This window comes from Triturus cristatus, chromosome 11, assembly GCF_964204655.1.
Source record: "Triturus cristatus chromosome 11, aTriCri1.1, whole genome shotgun sequence".
Lineage (NCBI taxonomy): Eukaryota > Metazoa > Chordata > Amphibia > Caudata > Salamandridae > Triturus > Triturus cristatus.
The window spans coordinates 188,578,362-188,602,537 of NC_140594.1; the positions used below are offsets into that span (position 1 = coordinate 188,578,362).

Genomic DNA, 24,176 nt, shown 5'->3' on the forward strand with positions numbered 1-24,176 from the left:
GCCTGAAGTAGGCGCAGAGAGAGGGTCCGCATATCCGTGATGTGAAGGACGTATGGGAATGATTACAGAGCCAGTGTTCTTCTTCCATTCCCAGCCCTTTGTGTTTAGCTGGTTGTCGTGGCAAGTAATTGGATAGAATGTAAGCCACTTATTCCCAGGTAGGGAATTCATAATTTTACCCTTCACCTAATTTTGAGCATACTTTGAAAGAATCCTAAAGTTCCCGAAGGAAAGGCACAGCTTTATTAATTAGGTGATTTGGCTGCCTCTCTACGAAGCTCAGCTCTGCCCCGCATTGGCCCACAGTCCATAATTGTTGTCTCTCTCAGGCCGCAAGCGTGTCCTCTCTTGCAGCCCTGGGCCTTGTAACCCGTGTCTGGTGGAAAGGTTACAATTATTGTAACGTGTTGTTCGTCAAGCCCTCTCAAATATTCCTATTGTGAAATTAGTGCTTTCTTCCGGTTTTTAAATGTAATCCCCGTCACCCTCCATAAGTGTGGCACGCTTAGACGTGAGTCAAGGGACCTGTCTTAAATAAATAACCCTGGTGCCACCCAGAGCAGCTGGCTATGGCTGGTCATGGGTGTCGAGACACGACCCCCTGCCGCCAGCACTACATATGCCTGTAGGGCAGAAACCTGGCTGGGCTTAGATCGTCTTTCTCTCGTGCAGACAGCTACCTTGGGAAGCAATCCTGCGCCTAGGACAGCGAGGTCTGAAAACGCTCTGCCATTGTGGGTGAACATGTGGGTCCAGCTGGTGGCCTTTCCGCAGCGCTGGGACGAACTCCCCAAACACCTCCCCCTCCCAGTGCTAAATTCAGGGACAGCATCCGACTCCATATGGCAGCCCTCGATGTCTGCTCCCGCCCCTTGCCCACTGTCTGCCCACACGCCACTGCAGCACCAAAATCACCACAACTACTGGTGTTCACAATTTTATTTTACTCTGTACTTAAGAGAATTTGGCACCCCTCCAGCCTACACAAAATTCAGCATATTTAGTCATTCAACGTGATGTACCACGCCAATAGTTTAAAATGATTAAACAGTGAATGACGCAACTCACGCACCCATCTCCCAGAATCCCTTGTGTAAGGGACCTTACTAATGAAGCAGTGGTGTAATGCAAAATGATCTCGCAGCACTGATGTGATGCGGGGCACCTAAGTTTGCCATATCTCGCACATACACACTGACCCTGAGTTGAACAGAACATTCTGACCATTTGGGGCCCCCTGCTATGAATCCTGTTGAAATTTCGAATTATTTGAAGCCAAGTAAAGTGTGTACATACTTGAAGTCACATTCCTCACACGTTTTCTAATAGGCTGCCTGATTTTCGTTTCCAGTTTTAAATACATAATCAAAGTTTTGCAGTTCTGTGTCTCATAATTATATAGCCACGTTAAGTGAAGAATATGTAAATTTAGAATCGCTCAATGTGCCCCCCTTTATACTGAAATCCGCTTTTATGCCAGATAAAAACAGCAAATGACACCAACTTAAACTATATATCTTTTAGGTGAACATTTTTTAATAATAGACATTTGATAAATAGTATTTAAATATTTTAATAACGAACATAAATCAAGTGAAAATAGATAGAACAAAGACAGCTATCTACATAATTCATACATTTGAAATAATCTACCCCATTGAAACATGAAAGATATTCTGTGAAACATACAGCTGCATTCACCACCCTTTGCAGGAATAAAACGGATGTTTATTTTTATTTTGTCAAATTCACTTTCTTCTATATAGCGCTCTTGCTGCTGTAAGAATGATTCGCATCGGCAGCGAGTGCCAAATACAACAAGCAGTGGCATAGCCATTAGTTCTCACTTTTTGGACCTTATGTGTTTATCCTGAAGTTTTGGCTATGTTGTATAGCATTGTGGCTGATGTGCATTATGTTTAAAAGTTATAATAAAAAGTGTTAAGCATTTTTGTTAGCTTTATAAAAACCAAGACGACATTATATACAACTGAACAACCAGATTTAAAAAATATTTTAACATAAAAAAAGTCTTCTATTTTTTTTGTACTTATGTGGCACAGTGGTATTATGTGGAGTGTATTTGTTGCATTGAATAGAATGTAATTATGACGTGTACTTATGTGGTATTACGTTGAGTGTATTTATGTTGCATTGAGTAGAGTGTAATTATGTGGCGTGTAATTATGTGGAACTTAGTGGTATGTGTAGTGGATTTATGTTGCATTAAAAAGAGTGTAAATATGTGACGTGTAATTATGTGGTACTGAGTGGTATTTTGTGGAGTGTATTTATGTTGCATTGAGTAGAGTGTAATTATGTTGTGTTTAATTCTGTGGCACTGAGTGGTATAATGTGGAGTGTATATATGTTTCATTGAATAGAGTGTAATTATGTGACGTGTAATTATGTGGTTCGAGGCATGTGGGCTGCTGAATTCATATCTGTGCATAGATCGCCGCCTAGTGTTGGTTCCGGATGATTGCACATTGTTGTCCTGGAAGAGTCTTCGAAGTATCACGAGATAGGTGGCTCCTCCCCTGGACTACAGTGCGCATGGGCATCCCCTCCATCCTTAGATTGTTTTTTTCCGCCATTGGGTTCGGATGTCCTAATCTTAGCTCTTTGAGTATTTAGGCCTTTACATTCGTCGGTATTGTTTTAGTTCGGCGCCAAGTATATTTCTCGAGGGCGTTCTCGAGTAGATCATCAACGATGGAACCAAAGACATTGAATAGCCCCTTTATGCGTTACCCTCTTTGCAACGCTAAGTATGCTCGCTTCGACGTGCACCCGGTGTGCAACAAGTGCCTCTCTCCAAACCACGACAAAGCCACCTGTATGGGATGTTCCAGGTTTCGATCGAAGAAGACCCTTCGCATTCGTCGAGCAGCTCGGCTCGAGGCGCAGAAAGCGACGCCGAACCCGGACAACATCTTCGGGACAGAAGATGAGGAGGTCGTGGACCTTGAAGTTCGGGGGGAGCTATCGGATCCGGCTTCGGAGCGAGAATCCGACTATGATGCCGAAGACGAGCGAATAGTAGACGACCAGGAAGATGGTGTCGTCGAAGAGGTAGGAGATGACGAGGAGGCCCTTGGGGCCGAGGAGGATGGCTCAGAAGATTAGCTAGGCCCACATGTCGGTACAGGGCCCAGAGAGGCACTCGATAAGGCTCAGGTCGAGGGATCGCCACAAGGCCTTACCCAAGATCATTCCTCTCGTTCTACAGCCCCGCATAAAGGCCCGGCTACGAACTACCCTAAAGAGCCATCGGTATCGAAAGCGCCATCATTCGATCAAACGAAATCGAAACTGAAGGCACCGGCACCTAACTCGAAACCGAAAGTGAAAGAGTCTCTCATCGGCAACAAGGCCTCGAAGCTCTTGGAGCCGAACAAACAAAAGAAGGCTGTCGACGCACAGAGATTTCATGGGGACGTCGAGCCGAAGGCGGCGCCAACAACCAAGGTCAAGGTTGTCGACCCGAAAAAATTGGCGCAGAGGATCGTCGACACAAAAATACAGAGCGACTCGCGACGGCCGACCCATCCCAGTCCTTGTGTCGAGAACACGGCGTCTGGTTCGGGGTTAGATGCCACGTCCAAAAGGGTATCGAAGGAACGTGTCGAATCAACAACGCCGTCTCCCTTCCTAAAGAAGAAGGTGTTGGAGTCGTTACTCCGCATCCACGACACGACTTCCATGCTCGGCGCAAAAGCACCCCCGCAGCCGAAGACGGTCAGCACAGTTCACATCGCATCGACGCACATAAAATTCGGACTACCACCGGCGGTACGACCGAAGATGTTCGACGCAAAGAAGGGGCCCGAGCCGCAAAAAGGGGTCGACCCGAAGAAACCTGTCGAAGCACCAACAGGAATGCCAATGGGACAGAGAGCTGTCGAAGTACCTCAGGAAGGTGAGGAGCCAAGACAGTTTATCGATGCGGAGACTGGTAGACTTTCAATATATAAAAGAAAGATACTGCCAGAGAAATCAATGGAGCCATACAAAATTCCATTGAAGAAGAAGAGGACTACATCACCAGTTCTAGTAGAACATGTTCAATATTATGACCAGGAGCCTCAGTCATTCTCACCCACACAATTTGATGTGGATGCAGGGGATGCTGGTGATGTTGAGGACACTTATCCTGTGGACACTGACCCTGAAGATCAAAACCAACCTTGGGTGGACGATATTGGTACAGGGGACCCACATACTGCTCCAGACACACAGGCATATGTGGTAAAATCATCTCCTACTGAGGATACTGCTGCTTTCAATGCCTTGATTGAGAGAGCAGCTAAAAATCATGATGTACAGCTCCACACTGATCCTATTGAGGATGATTTTCTGATGGATACCTTCTCTACCTCAGAAAGATCTGTTAAGACTCTGCCCATGCTGAAGGGGGTCCTAAAACCGGCTAATGACATTTTTAAGGAGACCACAAGGGCGAGAGTACTAAACCCTAGGATTGACACAAAATATAGGCCAGCACCTGTGGACCCTACCTATATAAGAGGCCAGTTGCCTTTGGACTCGTTGGTGGTGTCCAATGCTCGGAAGTGAGCCAATTCACAGACAACGGGTGATGCTCCTCCCCCTGACTAGGAGTCTAAGGTCTTGGAAACTTCAGGAAAAAGAGTTGCTGCACAGGCAGCTAACATCTGGAGAATTGCCAACACTCAGGCACTTCTGGCTCGATACGACAGGGCGCATTATGATACCCTAGAGACACTGCTACAGCACCTCCCAGATCAGTTTAAGGAAGGAGCAGAGTCGCTTATTACAGAAGGGAAGCTCATAAGCAACGCTTCCATTAAGTGCGCTCTTGACGTAGCGGACACTGCAGCTAGGGCTATTAACACCAGCGTCATGTTAAGAAGGCATGCTTGGTTGAGAATCTCAGGATTCAAACCAGAGATACAGACAACGATACTCAATCAACCTGTCAACCCTGACTCCCTTTTTGGCCCCGAAGTTGACACCACCCTAGAAAAGATCAAAAAAGATACAGAGACTGCAAAGTCTATGGGGGCTCTGCAATCCCAGCAGTTTAGGAGTGGGTCCTTTCGTCGCTCTACTAAAAGAGGACCATCTAGAGGCCAGAACTCCCAACAGTCGCATTACACTAAACAACGTACACAGACCACCTATAATAAGAATAACAGAGGTGGATACCGTGGAAACAACGTCAAAGGCAGAGGCTGAGGGAACAACAGCTCCAGGTCCTCCGCCACCAACAAACAGTGACGCCTTGTCACTGCCCCCCGACCACGTAACTCCTGTCGGGGGGAGACTCCAAGAGTTCCTGCCGGTCTGGAAGTCCATCACTACAGACAGGTGGGTGAGAGACATTGTCCAGTACGGTTATTGTCTGGAGCTCACATCCACTCCACCAAACATACCACCAAGACACCGTCCTATGTCCGCAGAGCACTTGCACTTATTCCACCAGGAAGTTCTCAGTATGCTCCAAAAAGGAGCCATAGAACTCGTGCCAGCAGAAGAACAGGGATCAGGAGTGTACTCACTGTATTTTCTGATCCCCAAAAAGGACGGGTCTCTCAGACCCATACTGGATTTAAGACCTCTAAACCGTTACATTCTGTCAGAGCATTTTCACATGCTCACCTTGCAACAGGTGCTGCCGTTGCTCAAACAGGGAGACTTGCTCGCAACACTAGATCTCAAAGATGCGTATTTCCATATACCCATATACCCATACACCCATCACACAGAAAATATCTCTCAGGTTCACTGTTCTCAATCAACATTACCAGTTCAAAGTCCTCCCTTTCGGAGTAACAACGGCACCCAGAGTGTTCACCAAGTGCCTGGCAACAGTGGCGGAGCACTTAAGGAGACAGCACATACATGTCTATCCTTATCTGGGCGACTGGCTTATCCAGGGAAAGTCGGCCCAGCAGTGTGCCAACCACGTTACCCACACCATTCACCTTCTTCACAGCCTTGGCTTCTCCCTGAATTATCCAAAGTCCCACCTTCAACCCGCCCACGTATAGCAGTACCTAGGCGCGACCATAGACACTCTGGCAGCCAAGGCACAGCCCAATTCAGTAAGGATCAACAGCATGCAGTTGCTCATAAAAAAGTTCACACCTCAACACTCACTACCGGCACGAGTGTTTATGCAGTTGATAGGCAGGATGGCCTCCTGCATCTTCATAGTCCCGCACGCGAGGTTACATATGCGCCCACTTCAGGAGTGCTTGGCACGTCAGTGGAATCAGGCTCACGGACAATTGAAGGACCTAGTGTTGGTGAGCGGTCGGGCATACAACTCTCTGCATTGGTGGAATCCACAAAACCTTTGCAAGGGCCGACCGTTCCAAGAGCCTGTCCCACAAATCATACTGACGGCGGACGCGTCTCTCCAGGGATGGGGAGCTCATGTACTCAATTACACAGTGCAGGGACTATGGACAACACAGCAAAAGAAGATGCATCAACCTTCTGGAACTGATGGCAATCTTCCTGGCAATGAAGGCATTCAAAGTACACTTGTGCAACAAAGTCGTGTTGATCCGGACGGACAAAATGACTGCCATGTACTACATACAGAAGCAGGGAGGAACACACTCTCCACAGTTGTCTCATCTGGCTCAGAGCATGTGGAAGTGTGCCATTCAGAGGAACATGTTCCTCATGGCGGAACACCTCCCGGGCAAGGACAACCAGATGGCGGATCTGCTCAGCAGACACAGCCACCAAATACATGAGTGGGAGATGCATCCATCAGTACTCCAACCGTACTTCCAACGGTGGGGTCATCCAGAGATAGACCTATTCGCCACAAGGGAAAACGCAAAATGCCAAAACTTTGCCGCCAGGTTCCCACATCCACAGTCGCAGGGCAATGTAATATGGATGAACTGGTCAGGCAGATTTGCGTACGCTTTTCCCCCAGCATCATTAATACCGCTGGTGGCACGCAAACTGAGGCAACACTCAATGACGCTCATCCTGGTTGCTACAACGTGGGCACGCCAACCATGGTACACCACGTTTCTGGAACTCTCCGTGGTACCGCATTAACGACTACGGCTAACACCCACGCTTTTAACGCAGAGCCATGGCGAGATTCAGCACCCAGATCCGCAACAGCTGAACCTGGCGATCTGGCTCCTGAGATCTTAGAATTTGGCTACCTAAACTTGCCTCCAGAATGTATGAATATCATCAAGGAGGCACGGAGACCCACTACCAGAGCCTGCTACGCGGCTAAGTGGAAAAGATTTGTCATTTATTGTAAAAATAATGACATCAATCCGCTGGATGCATCAACGCAAAACATTTTCTGTTATCTATTACATTTATACCGATGCAATCTAGCATACAATTCCATCCGTATACATTTAACCGCACTGGCAGCTTACCTTCAGAACAGGCAGCACCTCTCACTGTTCACAGTGCCTGCCATCAGAGCTTTCTTGGAGGGACTCAAACGTGTGATTCCTCCAAGACACCCTCCTTCACCACTCTGGAACCTAAATGTGGTCCTCACCAGACTGATGGGCCCACCTTTTGAACCTCTACACTCTTGTGAGATTCAATTTCTAACATGGAAAGTAGCTTTCCTAGTTGCCATTACTTCCCTAAGAAGAGTTAGTGAACTTCAGGCACTAACCATTCAAGAGCCATTTATACAGGTTCATGCCAACAGGGTCGTACTACGCACCAACCCTACTTTCATGCCCAAGGTGATTTCGCAGTTCCATATGAACCAATCCATAGAACTACCAGTGTTTTATCGTAATCCTGAGAATGTAGCAGAGAGAATGCTCCACACACTTGATATCAAAAGAGCTCTCCTGTACTATATTGACAGAACACAAAATTTCAGGAAAACAAAACAACTGTTTGTTGCCTTTTCTCCACAGCACAAAAGCAACCCCATTTCCAAAGCAGGAATAGCTAGGTGGATCATTAAGTGTATACAGATTTGCTATGAAAAAGCTAAGCGCACACTAACAATTCCTCCAAGAGCCCACTCCACACGAAAGTTAGGGGCCTCCATGGCTTTCCTGGGAAATATTCCTTTAGAGGAGATATGTAGAGCAGCCACATGGTCCACTATACATACATTTACCAAGCACCACTGTGTAGATGTACACTCAAGACAGCAGGCAGCTGTAGGACAGGCTGTTCTCAAAACTCTTTTCAGACTGCTACAGCTGGCACGGGAAGCCGCCGCTAAATGGAGGGACTGCTATATAATCTATGCACAGATATGAATTCAGCAGCCCACATGCCTCGAACTGAATATGCTACTTACCAGTATGCATCTGTTCTTGGCATGTAGGGCTGCTGACATTCATATCGCCCACCCTCCTCCCCGGCGCCTGTAGCAGCTGTAGCATTCAGTAATTACTAGTTAGCATGGTCATCATTCACTGTATTACACTCCATCTATGCCACAAAGGCGAAAAACAATCTAAGGATGGAGGGGATGCCCATGCGCACTGTAGTCCAGGGGAGGAGCCACCTATCTTGTGATACTTCGAAGACTCTTCCAGGACAACAATGTGCAATCATCCGGACCCAACACTAGGCGGCGATCTATGCACAGATATGAATGTCAGCAGCCCTACATGCCAAGAACAGATGCATACTGGTAAGTAGCATATTCGTTATTGACTTTTAAGTTGTATAAAATGTAAAGAATATTTTCTTATGTAATTTGTATATATCAATATTAATTTACTTGTATTCGGTGTTAACTCCTACAAGATATTCGCATGAGATGTAGTGTTCTGCAATGTTGTAAGATTTGAAGAACTTATTTGAAATAAACTTTTATGGCAGATTGAATTGTTATGGTTTATAAGTCAGTAACCTGAACCCGGTCATATGTTGTGACTTCACAAAGCCGCAAGTTTTCATCTCTTCAAAATGTACAATAACAAGCATTGGCATAGCCAATAGGTCTCGCCTTTAATACCTTATAAGTGTTTTGTTATCCAGCACAATATCCTTGGTGCAACAACATCAAGTGTTGCATGGCTAAACACTTATAAGGTCCCAAAGGTGAGACCTATTGGCTATGCCAATGCTTGTTATAGTTGGTGTTGTGACTCTTCGACAAAGTCAGTAAGTCTGCCTGAGTACGGCCAGGACCCTCGAGACCTACCGCGTGGTATGCATGGCCTCGGCCTTGCACAGCGTGAGGTTGTTTGTCTGAGGGGAATTTGATGCAGGCCCTGTGTCCAACCCCATGCTGCGCACGGCTTTTGGTTGTGTGTGGTGAGAGTTGACTGCCAGCGAGTGGTTGGACACAGGGCTTGGCTACAGGCTGTGCTCGGTGGGGTGTTGGCTGATCCTGCGCCGTGTAGTGTTTGGTTGGGCGCTAAATGTGGTAATAAATTATTATTGTATGTTAACATACCCTATAAATTCACTTGAGAACACAAAGCTTAAAGTGATGTTATAAGTAGGTATGGTATTAATATCTTACTTTCCATTAAAAAAACTTTAGGAATTCACCAAAAAAGGTTACAGGGACATTATACTTACGTGAAAAGGTCAGTTAAAACATACCATTTTAAACTCACAATGTCAATGATATTCACCAGTTCTAGTTATTTTAAGTAACTATAACTCGTGTCCTAAGGTAACTATTAACTCACACCCTCATCACGCATTGCTAATTACCCCACATATTAAGTCTCTCATGACGTGATAGAATGACTGCAACATCTGAAATGACATCATTGATTACAAGACTGTGCATGGAGGGGGGCGCACGTTACAGTTACCTTAGGGTATGTTTTAACTGACATTTTTACTTTACTATAACATCCGTTTAACCTTTATTTTTTTCAGTGAAAAAATATATACACGGCCACCTAATAAAAAATAAAAATACACATAAATATGTATATGCTTATATATAAATACATTTATATGTAATTATATAGCTGTGTGCAAATATGTTATATATATGTGTTTGTGTGTGTCTGTGTGTATGTATATATATATATATCTCCTCTTCCATGCTCATGACGTCTATATGTAATATCTGACGTCATCAGCAGAGGATTGCGGTCACGTGAGTTATAGTTGCCTGCACTAACTATAACGGGGGAATTTCATTGGTTTTTTACGAGTGAAATGTCCAGCTAACTATAACATGTGTGAAACCTATGGTTTTTTAAGTGAATTTGCAAGGTTTTTTAAATGCTAATTCGTAACTATAACGTGTGTGAAACCTATGGTTTTTTCAGTGAATATATATATATATATATATATATATATATATATATATATATATACACACACACACACACTCACTCACTCACTCACTCACTCACTCACACACTCACACACTCACACACTCACACACTCACACACTCACACACTCACACACTCACACACTCACACACTCACACACTCACACACTCACTCACACACACTCACACTGCGGCGTGCTCTACATAGGCCAGTGCTCATGTCGGAGATCGACCAGTCTCGGAAATATATTATATCTAAAAAGAAAAACGTCAAATCAGGTCATTATGCAGCATTGTGAGAACTGTAGTTTATAACATATGTTTGGCTAAAATAAAAGTGCAAAGCGGAATAATGTATATGCATGAAAGCCAGATTCAACATAACAATCTACCAATTCATTCCACAGTTTCCCTCACTGTTGGACTTACATCTCTAAATATATTTGTTTGTGGGACAACTCTTGTAATTGTTGTATCTGTTTGATCACATATTTTGCTCAGTGCACTTTTCCTAGGCTTGAAACGAATGTGCCAAATAATCTATTGCTGTCTGTGTGAGTATGGATCATATGTGTAGTTAATACGCTCCCTCCCCTGTGCCATTACTCTGTGGGATGCCGTTAAAAGTGTTTATTCTCCACTGCAATGGTCAATGTGGCATAGGCATATCTGCATGGTGTTCGTATGTGTTGATCATAAGAATAATTAATATGATCCTTCCCTTTTGTCCAACCATTGCCATGTGGGATGGCGATACATGTGTTTGTTCTTGACTGTAATGGACACTAAGGCGTGGTATGCCTGCATATTATCCATATGTTTACGTTTATATGTGTGTGGGCTTATTCCCCTGATATGACAGAATTGTTTCCTAAGTGTTGGTATCTAATTGATTGCCTCACATGTCTCGGTGTCCCATGTACTGTTTTCACTGAAGCAAAGCTTTGTTACGCTAAGTGCTGATTCCAACTACTGGCTCAGTGCCCGTCTAATTCCTTGTCATGCTTCTAGGAGAGTTGTATGTTCACAATGAACTTGCATTGGCATGCAGTATGTACTGACATAATAATGAATACTGGCTTAGTGCCCAATATGTTTTAACTATACATCTTAGAAAACCTAGTTGGATCTGTCAGGCATTAGTTTAGTTCGGCTTGTTCTACTGGATTGTGGAAAGAAAATAAATTACTGTATACAATCACGTCTTAAAAAACATACGAGACGTGGAGAAAAAAGCGCTCAGGATGAGGCTCTCCATGAAGACGCCTCACAGCTTGATCATACAGGTGTGTGCGACCAGGCTCCATGAGTATGGAGAAGGTTAATGAGAGAGCTGAGCACCTTTTAGCAACCAAGGATGGTTCACATGCAGAGCTCATTCTGACCAAATCTGTTTCCCTCTAAGATTGTTTATTTTGTACAGTTTTGCCATTCATCTATTTTTTTATCCTGTGCTTTAGCGATTTCATTCAGTGTGATTCTGCTGTCGAAAAAGTGTCAGCATTTTCAGTTTGCCATGGAATGTGTGATTCTGCCTTAAAAGATACTGTGTTGCTAAAGCTATGTTATTGTTCCAACACAACTTCAAATGAGTTTCCCAAAACCTGGTATAGACTTAATCTTGATATAATTAAATTGATGGTCTCTGCATTTCTTTGTATGGCTTTCATATATTTATTTACCACTGTCTGTTGACTTTTAAATTTAGGCGGAACGGAGCTGTCACTCACATAAAGATCCAGAACACCGGTGATTACTATGATCTTTATGGAGGAGAAAAATTTGCTACCCTTGCAGAATTGGTTCAGTATTACATGGAACATCATGGGCAGCTAAAGGAGAAAAATGGGGATGTAATTGAGCTGAAGTATCCCCTGAACTGTGCAGACCCTACATCTGAGAGGTGAGTGATGCACACTTGTCAGTGCTGTGATTGAATCAGTATGGTTGTCCATTTTTACTTAGTTGAACTTTCCCTGCTAAAATGCTTACTTACTACAATAAACTTTATGGGAACCTTTTCAAAAGACTCAGGACAGAAAGGCGTTACTGGGCTCAAATTGGAAGGATAGGATTTTTTTCCTCCGGTGTCCTGGGGTTTTCCCTCACTGTTGAACCAAGACTGAGCCCAAAGTACACTCCTTTAGCACTTGGCCCTCAGGATAGCAAAGTTATGATTTCCAAGCTATATTTGGAGGTGATGGAGGATAGAAACTCAGAACACAGTGAGAGAAATAATAGCATTTACTTCTACGCACACACAACACAATCCTGTACATAATACGTCTGAGGGCAAAAAACGCAGTATACAAATATGAGGCTAACAGTCACATTTTGATGGAGCTTGCTGGTATTAGTGGGCTCTGTTCTCCGTGCAATTGCAGTATGATATAATTAGTGCAAGCTGGGGGTCCATTACTCTTGTTGGAAAAATGGAGCTTACAGGTATTCTGCCCCCTTTTGTGTTCTGCCACCCACCCATGCAATAGGAAATGTCGCTATGTTCTTGGTAGCCTTTTATAGCCCCCCAAGTCACAGTTCTTTCTTATTGATCCCTTGCACTGTATTTTAGTCCATGGTATTTTGGCCTGCTTCTGCTGGGTGAGGGCAGGGTTTACGCTGCTCCCAGTGGTGTGCGCTCCTCCATTGCCCATCAGTAACATTTGCACGTACTTGGATTGTCAGAAAATGCTACTGACTCTCGCCTGCTACTTGTGTGTAGTCATGCACTCTCGTTTAGGAGGTGGGGCAGCTGTGCTCTGCCATTGAAGCTCAGCGTTCAGGTGGATCATCTTTGTGTTTTTCCTTCAGTCCAAATTCAACCTCACCACTCAACCAAAGATATTTGCCCACCCCATATTGCACTGGTCGTCCAACAGAGGTTGCATGTAACCACTGATTGTGGTATGCAATCTTGATATAGCGCCCACCTTCTAAAGGACCTTTGTTTTGTTCTGCTTCAATCGCCAAAGTGCATTCACAATTCTCTAGGTGGCACTCAGTCACAGTGTTTGGTCTTCTTACATGGAAAATTGTGGAGGGCGCTTGTAATTTCTGATCACAGGCGCTTCTGCTTCCTGCACGCCTCGGCTTCCCCATAATCTCCAGGACTCTCCACACGGCCTGGTAGAGAAGATTCTTAACTGTGTTGCAGGAGGCTGTTTTCCACATCTCCTTCTTCAGCTTCTCCTTTTCTAGGTCGCCTCTCCTTGGTGCAAGGATACGTCCAGCATGCCTGCTCGGCAGCCAGTCACCACCTTCCCTCGAGGCTGGTTCGAGGCAGCCCTTCCTGGCAAGTTGCAGAACTTCTGGGTTCTATTTCCTGTACCTGGCAAAGGAGAGTTGGCAATCATCAGCCCCAACCTTAGAACGCAAAATAGTTTCTCAGTTTTCTCTGTGGGATCCTGGATTCTGGTTGATGATAAATCTTGCAATAATTACTGGTGGTTTCTGCCCCATACTTATGCCAATATTGAAATACAGGATTTTTGTAGTCCACAGGTCTAGCTGTGGGACCAGTTTCAGACAATACTTGCCTTTTACGTTTTCCTTCCAGATGGCCCAGACTTAGTCTTTGTCTCACAATGTCAATTGGAAGGTGAGGTGAAGTTGGAAGTCCTCTTGCAGGGTACTCAAACGAAGGGCACAAAAGAAAGAAAGGCTTGCCCACTTAAGTGGCACTTAGCCTGTTGGGGGTAGCACATCCATGGAATTCTGAAGTGTGATTGAAACAAAGATTTTAATGGGATCAAAACGAATCTAGACACTTTACTTTATGATGCACAAATGATAAATATCCACTGAAACCTGATTTCCACACATCCGTAGTATGTACATTATAGTTTTATCAGTAAAACTGTACGTCTGTGTAAATTTTGTGACCATTTCAATAAAAAATTTGCTGTCTGTAAATGACAGTGCGCTACCACGCTATACTTTAATTACATTACAAAATCGCCTGCCTCTTGCCCATTAAATATAGTTGGGACGCAAAAGATTGTTGTTCTAAAAATCGGGTCATGGTTCTAAAAAGTGTATACCTCCTGTCCACTGAGCACAGCTCTAGTTTTCATTTTGTTTCACAGGGAACCCCCTCAGGATAGCACACTTGCAAGATGGTTGTGTGTACGATTGCAATAATGAACAAAAATAAAACAGGAACTTGATATGGGGAAGTCGAGTCAGAGGTGCATGCTTTCCAGAGCCATGCCTTGTGATCTTTTTAATCTCAGCAAATGTAAGAGCGGAATACGACAAATGTGTATTCACTGCTGAATACCTTTAATTGAATTAGATGTACTAACTTGATGCCTTTTTATTTCAATTAGCAGTACTAATTTTGGGTAAAGGAAATTACATTAAACATTGTTGAAAAGGGTAGCTTGCGGCTGTTAACAGTGACCAAGACATTTTCATTCTCAAATACTGTTTGTCTCCACGTTGCTGGAGTTTATATCAGATCTGTGACAATATTCAAGTCAGCTCTGTATTGTACACAGTGATGTAACACCTAGTGTGCTGCTTTATGTTTTCATAAAAGAGGCAAAGGGACTTGTTCCCTGAACAATACTACATTTAAGTTACTCTTACTTGACTAATTTTGAAGTTAAATTAAGCCAATGTTGCAATACTTTTCAGGACACCAGTCAGATAGGCTTACTGAATTTGAGACACATTACTCCTGAGTTTGGTTTAAAGCTTTGATTTAATTAAAGCAAAAGAGGTGCATATTGTTTTTTTCTTGTTTATTTTAAATAGTAGACATAAAATACTGCACTTTCTAAGGCCTTTAAGGAAGTGTCAACCAAATGGAAAATGGTTAGTTCATTAGTCACAGTTGTTAAGAGAACCCTTGACTGCCAGCAGCATAGCCTCTTTTCCTGTGTGAGAATTAACTAAACATGAGGGGGCAATAAAGAGAATGATAAGCAAGGCTAAATGGAAGGTGGAAACCTCTGCAAATAGCTCCATAAAACATCTATTAGCCAGAGTAGTTACTGGTAGGTGGAGAAACTGGCTTCAAACTCTTCATAGGTTCTTTAGGTGTTGGAGGTTGAGGCAGCTGGAATAACCAAAATAATTAGAGTGGGAAAACATTTAGTGTGAACCTAAAGAACACTAAGGCAGGTTAATACTGACTTCCATGCCTTTTTTTAATTCAATAGTTTTTATTGGATTTTAAAATACATCGCGAACAACAAAAAATATGCATTGAGTAGTCCAGTCAAGTGAATGAAACTTTATTCGGATCAATAATAATCCATAAAAGCACAGTAAATCAAATAAGCGTTGCAAAATACACAGTATGATGCCATTTGCAAGTGAAAACAACAAACCATACAAATTTTAAGACATTGTTAATCGAGCACGAACCACAGTTTTTAAGAAAGAGCTCACACGAAAGACAAGTTCATGGTCGTCCAGGGTCAAAATCATCGAAAATGCAAGTTCCAGGCTAATTGGTTTTAATTTTTTAAAATACGGGGTTAAAAACCATTTAATATACTTGATATAAAATTTACAGAAAAATAAAAAGTGTAAAATTGTTTGCTTGCTCCGACAGTCACAAGGGCATGGCTCAACACATTGATCATTATAATTCCATAAGGGAAAACTAAGAGCATATTTAATGGTACCTGCCCTAAGACGGAATATAAGGCCACGCTCCCAGTGACTCATTGGGAGAGTTAAATAACTGGGTGTAGGGTAAGTTAAAAGATTGCGAGCTAGATATCTAGAAACGCTAGGTTTCAAAGACTCCCTCGCTGCCCTTTCGGCACTGAACAACATATAAAGTGCTTTTTTAAGTTCACATTTAGATGGAAGCGTAGTGGTGGTGGGTTTTAAGAAAACATTTTGGGAGTTCACGCTGTGAAGTGCACTCAGCACCCCTGAAAGCCAGGGGATAGCCATGCCCTTATCACAACTTAAACAATGCTCAATAATGTCCCTGGTCAATTTGGCGGCAGGATTTTTCCAAATCGCCAGCCAAAAAAGGGCAGGGCGGGCACGAATAAAATCCCCTATAAAATGCAACCCCAATTCCATATGGCATATATAGTGTGGGGAGGATATGGGGGCACAGAGGAGCCTCCTGCAGAATCTGTTTTCCTCGGCAATTATATGAGAACATCTAGCAGTTCCCCAAACCTCAGCGCCGTATGTGGCAACCGGGACGCATTGGGCTTTGTATATTTTTAAAATAGCAGCCAGCGCACCGGCTTCAAACTCTTCATAGGTTCTTTAGGTGTTGGAGGTTGAGGCAGCTGGAATAACCAAAATAATTAGAGTGGGAAAACATTTAGTGTGAACCTAAAGAACACTAAGGCAGGTTAATACTGACTTCCATGCCTTTTTTTAATTCAATAGTTTTTATTGGATTTTAAAATACATCGCGAACAACAAAAAATATGCATTGAGTAGTCTTAGATGAACCAGCGTGCAGCAAACAAGATACATAGAATACTGAATGTGAGCTCTTTGATGATAATAGTAGGGAAAACATTTTATTTGAACTTAAAGAACACTGTGGCAAGTTAATACTGACTTCCATGTCTTTAATATTTATCAGGACTTTGTGGCACAGCCTACAAAAATGTGCATGTTGTGGGAAGATGGTGGGATGCATTTATTTTGTTTAAAGTATATTGACCACTGTCACAAAAGCATGCCGAGCCAGCTTGCAATAAAACTTTTGGAAATAGCCCAACCTGCCTATCTGAGAACACCCTTTAAATTGCCACCATCCTAAAAGGCTTTAGAGCCCATAGCACCCCTTGCGGAATGATCCCATAATGAATCCTTCCACGGCTGTGCACGCTGTGGGAAGCACGCGGCACACTGATTGTCTTTTATTCACATCGATTCTTTTTGCGGGCCCATTTTTGTAATATTAAGTACCTTTCAGGAGAAGGACGGATTACGTATAATCAATAATTACTCGCCAAGATACAAAAGTGTACAAGCGAACTGCACTTCCACTTGTACATTCAGAACACACACAACAGCAGAAGTCTTAAGTGAAACTCAATAAAAGTGAAGGTGGTGGTTTATTGCTGCTATTGTCAGAGGGTCAAAGGCTACAAGCATTGAGACCTCGGCCGCCATTGTCCCGGGCTGCTCGGAAAGTGAAAGCACGCATGGCGCTTTGAATGTTGCAAGAAAGCTTGTCGTGCCTGCAATAGGAGAAACTCCTTAAAGAAAATAGTGCCTACAGATTAAATAAGACAAGCCCTGTAATAACAGAAGTAAAAGGTCCAGTCCTCCTAGGAGGTTACAAATAAAGACAAGGCGCTACTAAGGAGGGACTAACACGCCTATTAACGAATCAGAAGCCAGCATTTACGAAGGACAATGACACAAGTCAATAGAAAATATGGGCGGAGAGTGGGTAGGGCTAAAACCGGCCCTGGCAAAGTGCTCGGCTGGCCCCCCCATCCCTGGGGGTTGGGGGTGCGGCCGAGCTCTTTGCCAGGGCCTGTTTTCGGACGATTTTGTTCCAGGGCCGATTTTGCAGCTATCCTGAAAAAACGGCCCTGTAACAAAAACGGCCCCCAGGGGCCCAAATCCGGCCCCCACCCGTGTGGCCCACTGGGGGATTGCCGGGTGCTCGCTATGGCCAGTCCGGCCCTGAGAGTGGGTGGGGCTTCAGGTCCATACTCTAATATAGCATGTCTCGCAGAGCAGCGCATCCGCTGCCCAGGCACAAACTAACAAAAAAATAATCATTATTCACTGCGAAAAACAAAGTTTAAGATGGAGTTATATGTGAGGAAGGTAGTTCGATTTTAACAAATGTTAACAAAAACCTTGGACATTCACTGAAAAAGCACTGCTGTTTAAAAACCATATGACCAGTGTGGTAAATATTTAATTACCTGTACTATTTTTTATGCGGTAAAGTCTAGTAAGAATAACTCAGTCAAAATAAGAGGCAGAATCCGTGGTATTAGAGGTTCTGAAAGGCTTTATTCCTCTACAAAGGAATTATGGTTCGAACCATAGGCATCAAATTCCATCACCACGAGAGTTCAGGAAGGAAGGCAATACATTATTGACAAGTAAAGGTATTTATATGAAAAGCATTACATTAAGACAGATGCAGGAGGCGTAACAGCTGATAATACAGATAATGATACACATACGTAATGGAAAAAGGCGTAAACATAGGCGTAACTAAAAACGTCATTAAACATGATGTCACAAGTGGGTGGATCCATAAGAGAATCCTGCAATGTCAGCAGAAATACTTGGCAGAGATGCGTGCGCAGCCGCATGACGTGTGATTGACGTGCAACTAGAGGGTGAAGGGGACTTGACATTTAGCTCTACATGTGGAGACAGAAGTCTGGGGGGTCATGTCAACCTAATCCCAAATCATATCTAATATCTTATGTTTAAAGAACTGTATTATCCAAAAGGAAAGGTCTCTCGGACAGAATCTATTCTATACTGACTGTTAGTGCGTGTACAAGCGTCTGAGTGTCTACATGAGATGCGAGGGGGCAGGAATCTTCCATAGTAACAGGGGCTATGAATTACTTGCATGAGGACAGTGAGGCCTGGCCCTTTGCTCGGTAGCTGAAAGAATGTTTACCTAAACTACTAGACAGGAATGCATCGGATGAGGAGCAGAGCAGATAATCTTGAAGGTGAAATACAGTTTTTGGCAGGCGACAGGCCGGATCAGGCACCGTTAGCCGCGCAGGGAGTAGGACAAAGTTCATGGATACAGATGCGGGCTCGGACTGGAGCTTTCAGAGGCAGAAGGCAGGAAAAGGCTTGAGGGCAGAATTCAGGGCCTACTCGCCTGAATCTGTAAAATGTGGAAAGTGACCCACATAAAGTCGGTGGCCTTTCATACTTAGGAATGGAATATCTGACCCATTCATGGCGGATCAGAAAGAGGACATGTTGACGGTGGACGCACATGTATTTGCGTCTTCATAACTGGAACTGGAGGGAACATACATGTACTTGTAGCATGCACATGGAGCCGTTGGGGTCTAAGATAGGGGACATAACTGATCATAAAATTCATATTTCCTCATTCCCTCCTTGTCCCCTACGGACCCTCAGGAGGTATCGATCTTCATCAATCCATCAATCCGTTCATATAGCATCATTTGTTCTTCTTTCTTCTTCCGGGATCTTGAACTAAAACTTGGATGCGGGATACACGATGTGGCACACAGACCACAAATCGCTGGCCCACATTGTAGACATAAGCAGCAACTGAATAGTATGAGAAAGCCAATACCTAGGAAGGATAGGATCCTCCATCCCCAGGCTGACAACACACCCCAGAACCAACCGGACCAAGTCCAGGTGCCTGGAATCTGGTGTATCTGGCTTATGATCTTATGAAGGCGAGTTATGGCTTTATATACTGACGGCGAGTTTTCTGGTATGAAAACACAGCAACTTGATCCGATGACCCTACAAGCTCCGCCCCTATCGGCCAGGATGACGTCAAGGACAAGACGATTTTGAAGCACAACAATCCGCATCGCAGACTGCTCTTCTGTTAAATTGCCTAAGGCGGAAGTAGTCTCGTTCACTACTGCTTCAAGGGTTCTAGTTAATCTACGTATCAGTTTACTATTAGTGACTGTACCTATATAGGGAAAGAAACCTTTATTGAAATCTGTGTATTGCTCCCATGTCGTTTCAGTGTAATCGACAATCGGGAGATCTCTCTGTGGTCTATTGTGTACTAAATGGGTATTTCTGTGATAATCAGGAGGGGCTAGGAAAACAGGTGGCAGAAGGAATGCTATGTAACAGGTACCATCCCAATCTAGAGGTAAACGTATATATGCAGTCTGGCCACATATGAAGTAGGAATGACGGGAAGCTCTAAATGTAGACTTGCCTTGATCACTGAATTTTATTACAGTGGTGCATTTACTATGGCCCATGTGTATGGAACCATTCTTTCTTACACATAATTCTCCTTTGACTGGAAATACTGACATAGCGGGCAAGATTGGTGTAGCTTCGGATTCAACATTCAGAATCATGAGGTTAAGTGTAAAGTTACCTAATCCATATACTTCATTTTCTAGATCAGTTCCTGTTCTTTTGGGAAGTCCCTCCTTGTTAGGGTAGCAGACTTTAAGCAAAACTAGGTTCAGGTTTCCCCATACCCAGCTGTCTTGGTAAACTACTGAATTTGAATCTAGGGAATTAATCAAACTAAACCATGCTCCACAGGAGCCATTGTGTGTGAACGGATATGGAAAAAGAGGCAAAACTCCCTTATAGTTCTGATAGGGAGGGAGTCGGCCACAGATCCAACAATTGGTAGCATTGCTGGTCTGATGGGAATGATGTAGCATACTAATGAATGTGTTGTTGCGCAGCGCAAATCTATAAGACAACTCATGCGGAGGTAGTTCACTAAAAGAATGTTCAGCAGTAGCATTATAAGCACGCTTAGAAATAGGATAATACATATGTAGCAATACACTAGAAATGATGATCAGAAGACTTAGGAAAAACAAAATTAATACTGTCACTGTGCAGTGACTACGAAGCGATTTACAGTACGCATGTTTTTTAAGCTGTATCTGTCTATTTCTCTCTCTATTTCGGTCTAGAGGATACATGTCAGAGACAAATTCAACCGATTCACCTTGGAGAGGACTTAAACAATCAAATTGTCTGACTTGCTAGACCTTAGTTTCAGTTTATAGAGTTCGTTCTCCGACCTTTCAACCAAGGGGAGCTTTGAGTCGGTCTGTGAGGGAATACAGGGCTGAGTGTTCACATCGGACGGTAGTCCATAAAATTTCTTGATATGGCTCGAGTGCAACCACCCTTTACGTCCCTCGATCTTCACGGCTGTCCTTGTTGTCAGCAAGACGAGTTTGGGTGACTTCCACCTGGGCTCCAGCTGGGTCTTCCGGTCAAAATTCCTCACAAGAACCAGGTCACCTGGAACCACGTCATGGGGCTTCACCTCAGTGTTATCGGGAAAAGCTGCAGCTACCTGTGAATGACAAGATTGTAGTGCAGACATCAAGGAAGCCAGGTAATCTGTCAGCATATTACAGTCAACATCAGTGATTTTACGGGGTATAGGCGTCCCCCACATATTTGGTGGTCTGCCGAAGATCACCTCATACGGGGATAGCCCTGTTCGAGAATGTGCTACCATTCTCATGTAAAAGAGCGCAACTGGTAAGGCTACTATCCAATCGACACCTTTTTCTCTACATATTTTGGACAATCTAATTTTTAGAGTTTGATTATGGCGTTCCACGAGACCTGCTGCCTCGGGATGTCGGACACAGTGGAATTTCCATTGGTAACCTAACAGAAGTGAAACATGTTTCATTAGTTCGGATGAGAATGGCTGGCCGTTATCTGAGTATACAACACGTGGTAAACCGTATCGTGGGAAGAATTCTCGAACTAACTGTTTGGCAGTAGTCGGGGCAGTGTAATCTGAAACCGGGTAGGCTTCTGTCCAACGGGAAAGAGCACAGACAACTACGAGAACATATTTGAATCCTCGACATCGTTCCATCTGGATATAATCCATCTGGAGGACTTCAAAAGCGTGATCGGGAGGTTGAAATCCACACTGCTCTACGGGAATGCTTTTACCTGGGTTGAACTGACAACATATCATACAGGTACGTACTTTCTGTTTGGCTGCTGCTCGCAAGTGTTTGTTGAACCAAATGTGTTGAATGCTGTCTAGCATAGCTTTTTCTCCTAGGTGCGCTGGACTATGTATTGTGTTAATGATGACTTAAACCATGGAGTCGGGAAGAAACCATATAGATTTTCCCTTCGTCATCCATCCTTGATCCGTTTGGATCCCTCCTAATTCAGTCCATTTCTTTATTTCTTCTGGTGTAGCATGTGTCTGTAGGTCAATTACATCAAGGGCGGGATCCTTAACTGTCATGCAATGTGTTGGTGTCGGAACTATTGTCTTTGTCGTGTCAGTTGTATGAGTCTGGGTCTGAGCAGTCAGTTTAGCTGTTCTATCAGCTAGGTCGTTACCCTGAGAAATGATGTCGGTAACTTTTGTATGGGCTTTGCATTTCATAATCGATATTGCAGTAGGTAGATGAATTGCGTCTAATAAAGCTTGAATGAGGGGTCCGTGTTGGATGTGGGCACCGTGAGAAGTTAAATAACCTCTCTCTCGCCACAGTACGCCGAAGTCATGGACGACTCCGAATGCATAACGTGAATCTGTGTATATGTTGACTTTCTTATTTTTGGCTTGAATACAGGCTTGTGTCAGAGCGATGAGCTCTGCTGCTTGAGCTGACAAAGTGTTAATACAATTTGTTTCAACGACTTCAGTGTCTGTTGTGACTGCGTAAGCGGCCACTAACTCTCCTGTACTTGTTCTCATACATGAACCATCTACATACAATGTCAGGTCCGGATCTGATAAAGGGATATCTGTCAAGTCTTGTCTGGGTTTCGTCGTGATAGTAATGACTTCAATACAATCATGTGCTAATGGATCTGTTCCGTTTACTGGCAAAAGTGTGGCAGGATTTAATGTATTACATCGTCTGATTTCTATGTGTGGCTGAAACAATGTTAATTCATAACCGGTGAGTCTTGCTATAGTCAAGTGTTGTGTTTGTGTGCGGTTCAAGAGAACCTCTACTGCGTGTGGTACTTGTACTGTCAATTGATGTCCTAACACTATGGCATCGCTTTGTCTGATTGCTAAAGCTGTTGCTGCCACTGATTTCAGGCACGCAGGAAGAGCCTGAGCTACTGGATCTAATGTACTAGAGAAATAAGCACATGGTTTGTGTGATCCTGCTTGTTCCTGAGTGAGTACTGACAAGGCAGTACCTTCGCGTTCTGTAACAAAGAGTGTAAAAGGCTTACTATAACATGGTGTTGCTAAAACAGGTGCTTGACATAAAGCTTTCTTTAAGCTTTCAAAGGTTTGCGTATGTTCTTGAGTCCAAGGGAGGACAGTCGATGTGGCTGCCTCCTGTGTTGTCAACTGAATGAGTGGTTTTGCTAGAAATGCATATTGAGGGATCCACTGCCTACAGTATGAGGTGAGGCCTATAAAAGCCCGCACCTCCTTTTGTGTCTTGGGTGGTGGCATGTTAGCATTTAACTCGATGCGGTCGGGTGTAAGCTGTCTTCCCTCCTTGGACAGCAAGTGCCCAAGGTAAACAACTTGCTGGACACAGAATTGCAGCTTAGAAGGGGACACCTTGTGCCCCTTGTCGGCCAGAAATTGCAAAACCGTCAGTGACGCTTTTTCACATTCAGGTTCGCTTCGGGCGGTGATCAGCAGATCATCGACATATTGAAGCAAGGCAGTGTTAACTGGCATGTGGATACTGTCAAGTTCTCGTTTCAGTGCTTGGCTATAGATGCTGGGGCTTTCTGTGAATCCTTGAGGTGCGCGTGTGAATTTAAAACTTCGTCCATTTAAACTGAATCCGAACAAATATTGACTTTCCGGATCTATTGGGACGCTAAAGAAGGCATTCTTGAGATCAATTACAGTAAAGAACGTTGCTTCTGAATCAATAGCTGTTAGTAATGAAGAGATATCTGGGACCACAGGGTATTGTGGTACAATACATTTATTTAATTCGCGCAGATCAATAACTAATCGATATACTGGTGATGCTTTTGGATCCGTTCTTTTAAGAATCGGAATTATCGGGGAATTACATACATTGGAGTCGGTTTCTACAACCACTCCTTGTGCAATGAGCTCGTCAATGATTTGCAGCAAAGCCACAACAGCATCTGGTGGTAATTTGTATTGTCGCATTCGTGGTAGTACCACTCCTGTTTTTAGTGTGACTCGATATGGTGTAATGTTCATGCAACCAACATCAGTGGGGCCTTGTGCCCATAAATGTGTAGGTAAATTCTGCAGCCGGTGATCCATGTCTCTGG

At 43.8% G+C, this 24,176-nt stretch overlaps 1 protein-coding gene across 2 annotated transcripts in view; it reads left to right on the forward strand.

The window, feature by feature from the left end:
• The window catches only part of PTPN11 (protein tyrosine phosphatase non-receptor type 11), a 663,532-nt gene that overhangs the window by 118,987 nt on the left and 520,369 nt on the right, over positions 1-24,176 (forward strand). For both annotated transcript variants that reach the window (XM_085636151.1, XM_085636152.1), the window contains exon 3: positions 11,971-12,165. In XM_085636151.1, the coding sequence (XP_085492277.1) occupies positions 11,971-12,165 (195 nt within the window). The remainder of the gene's footprint in view (positions 1-11,970; positions 12,166-24,176) is intronic.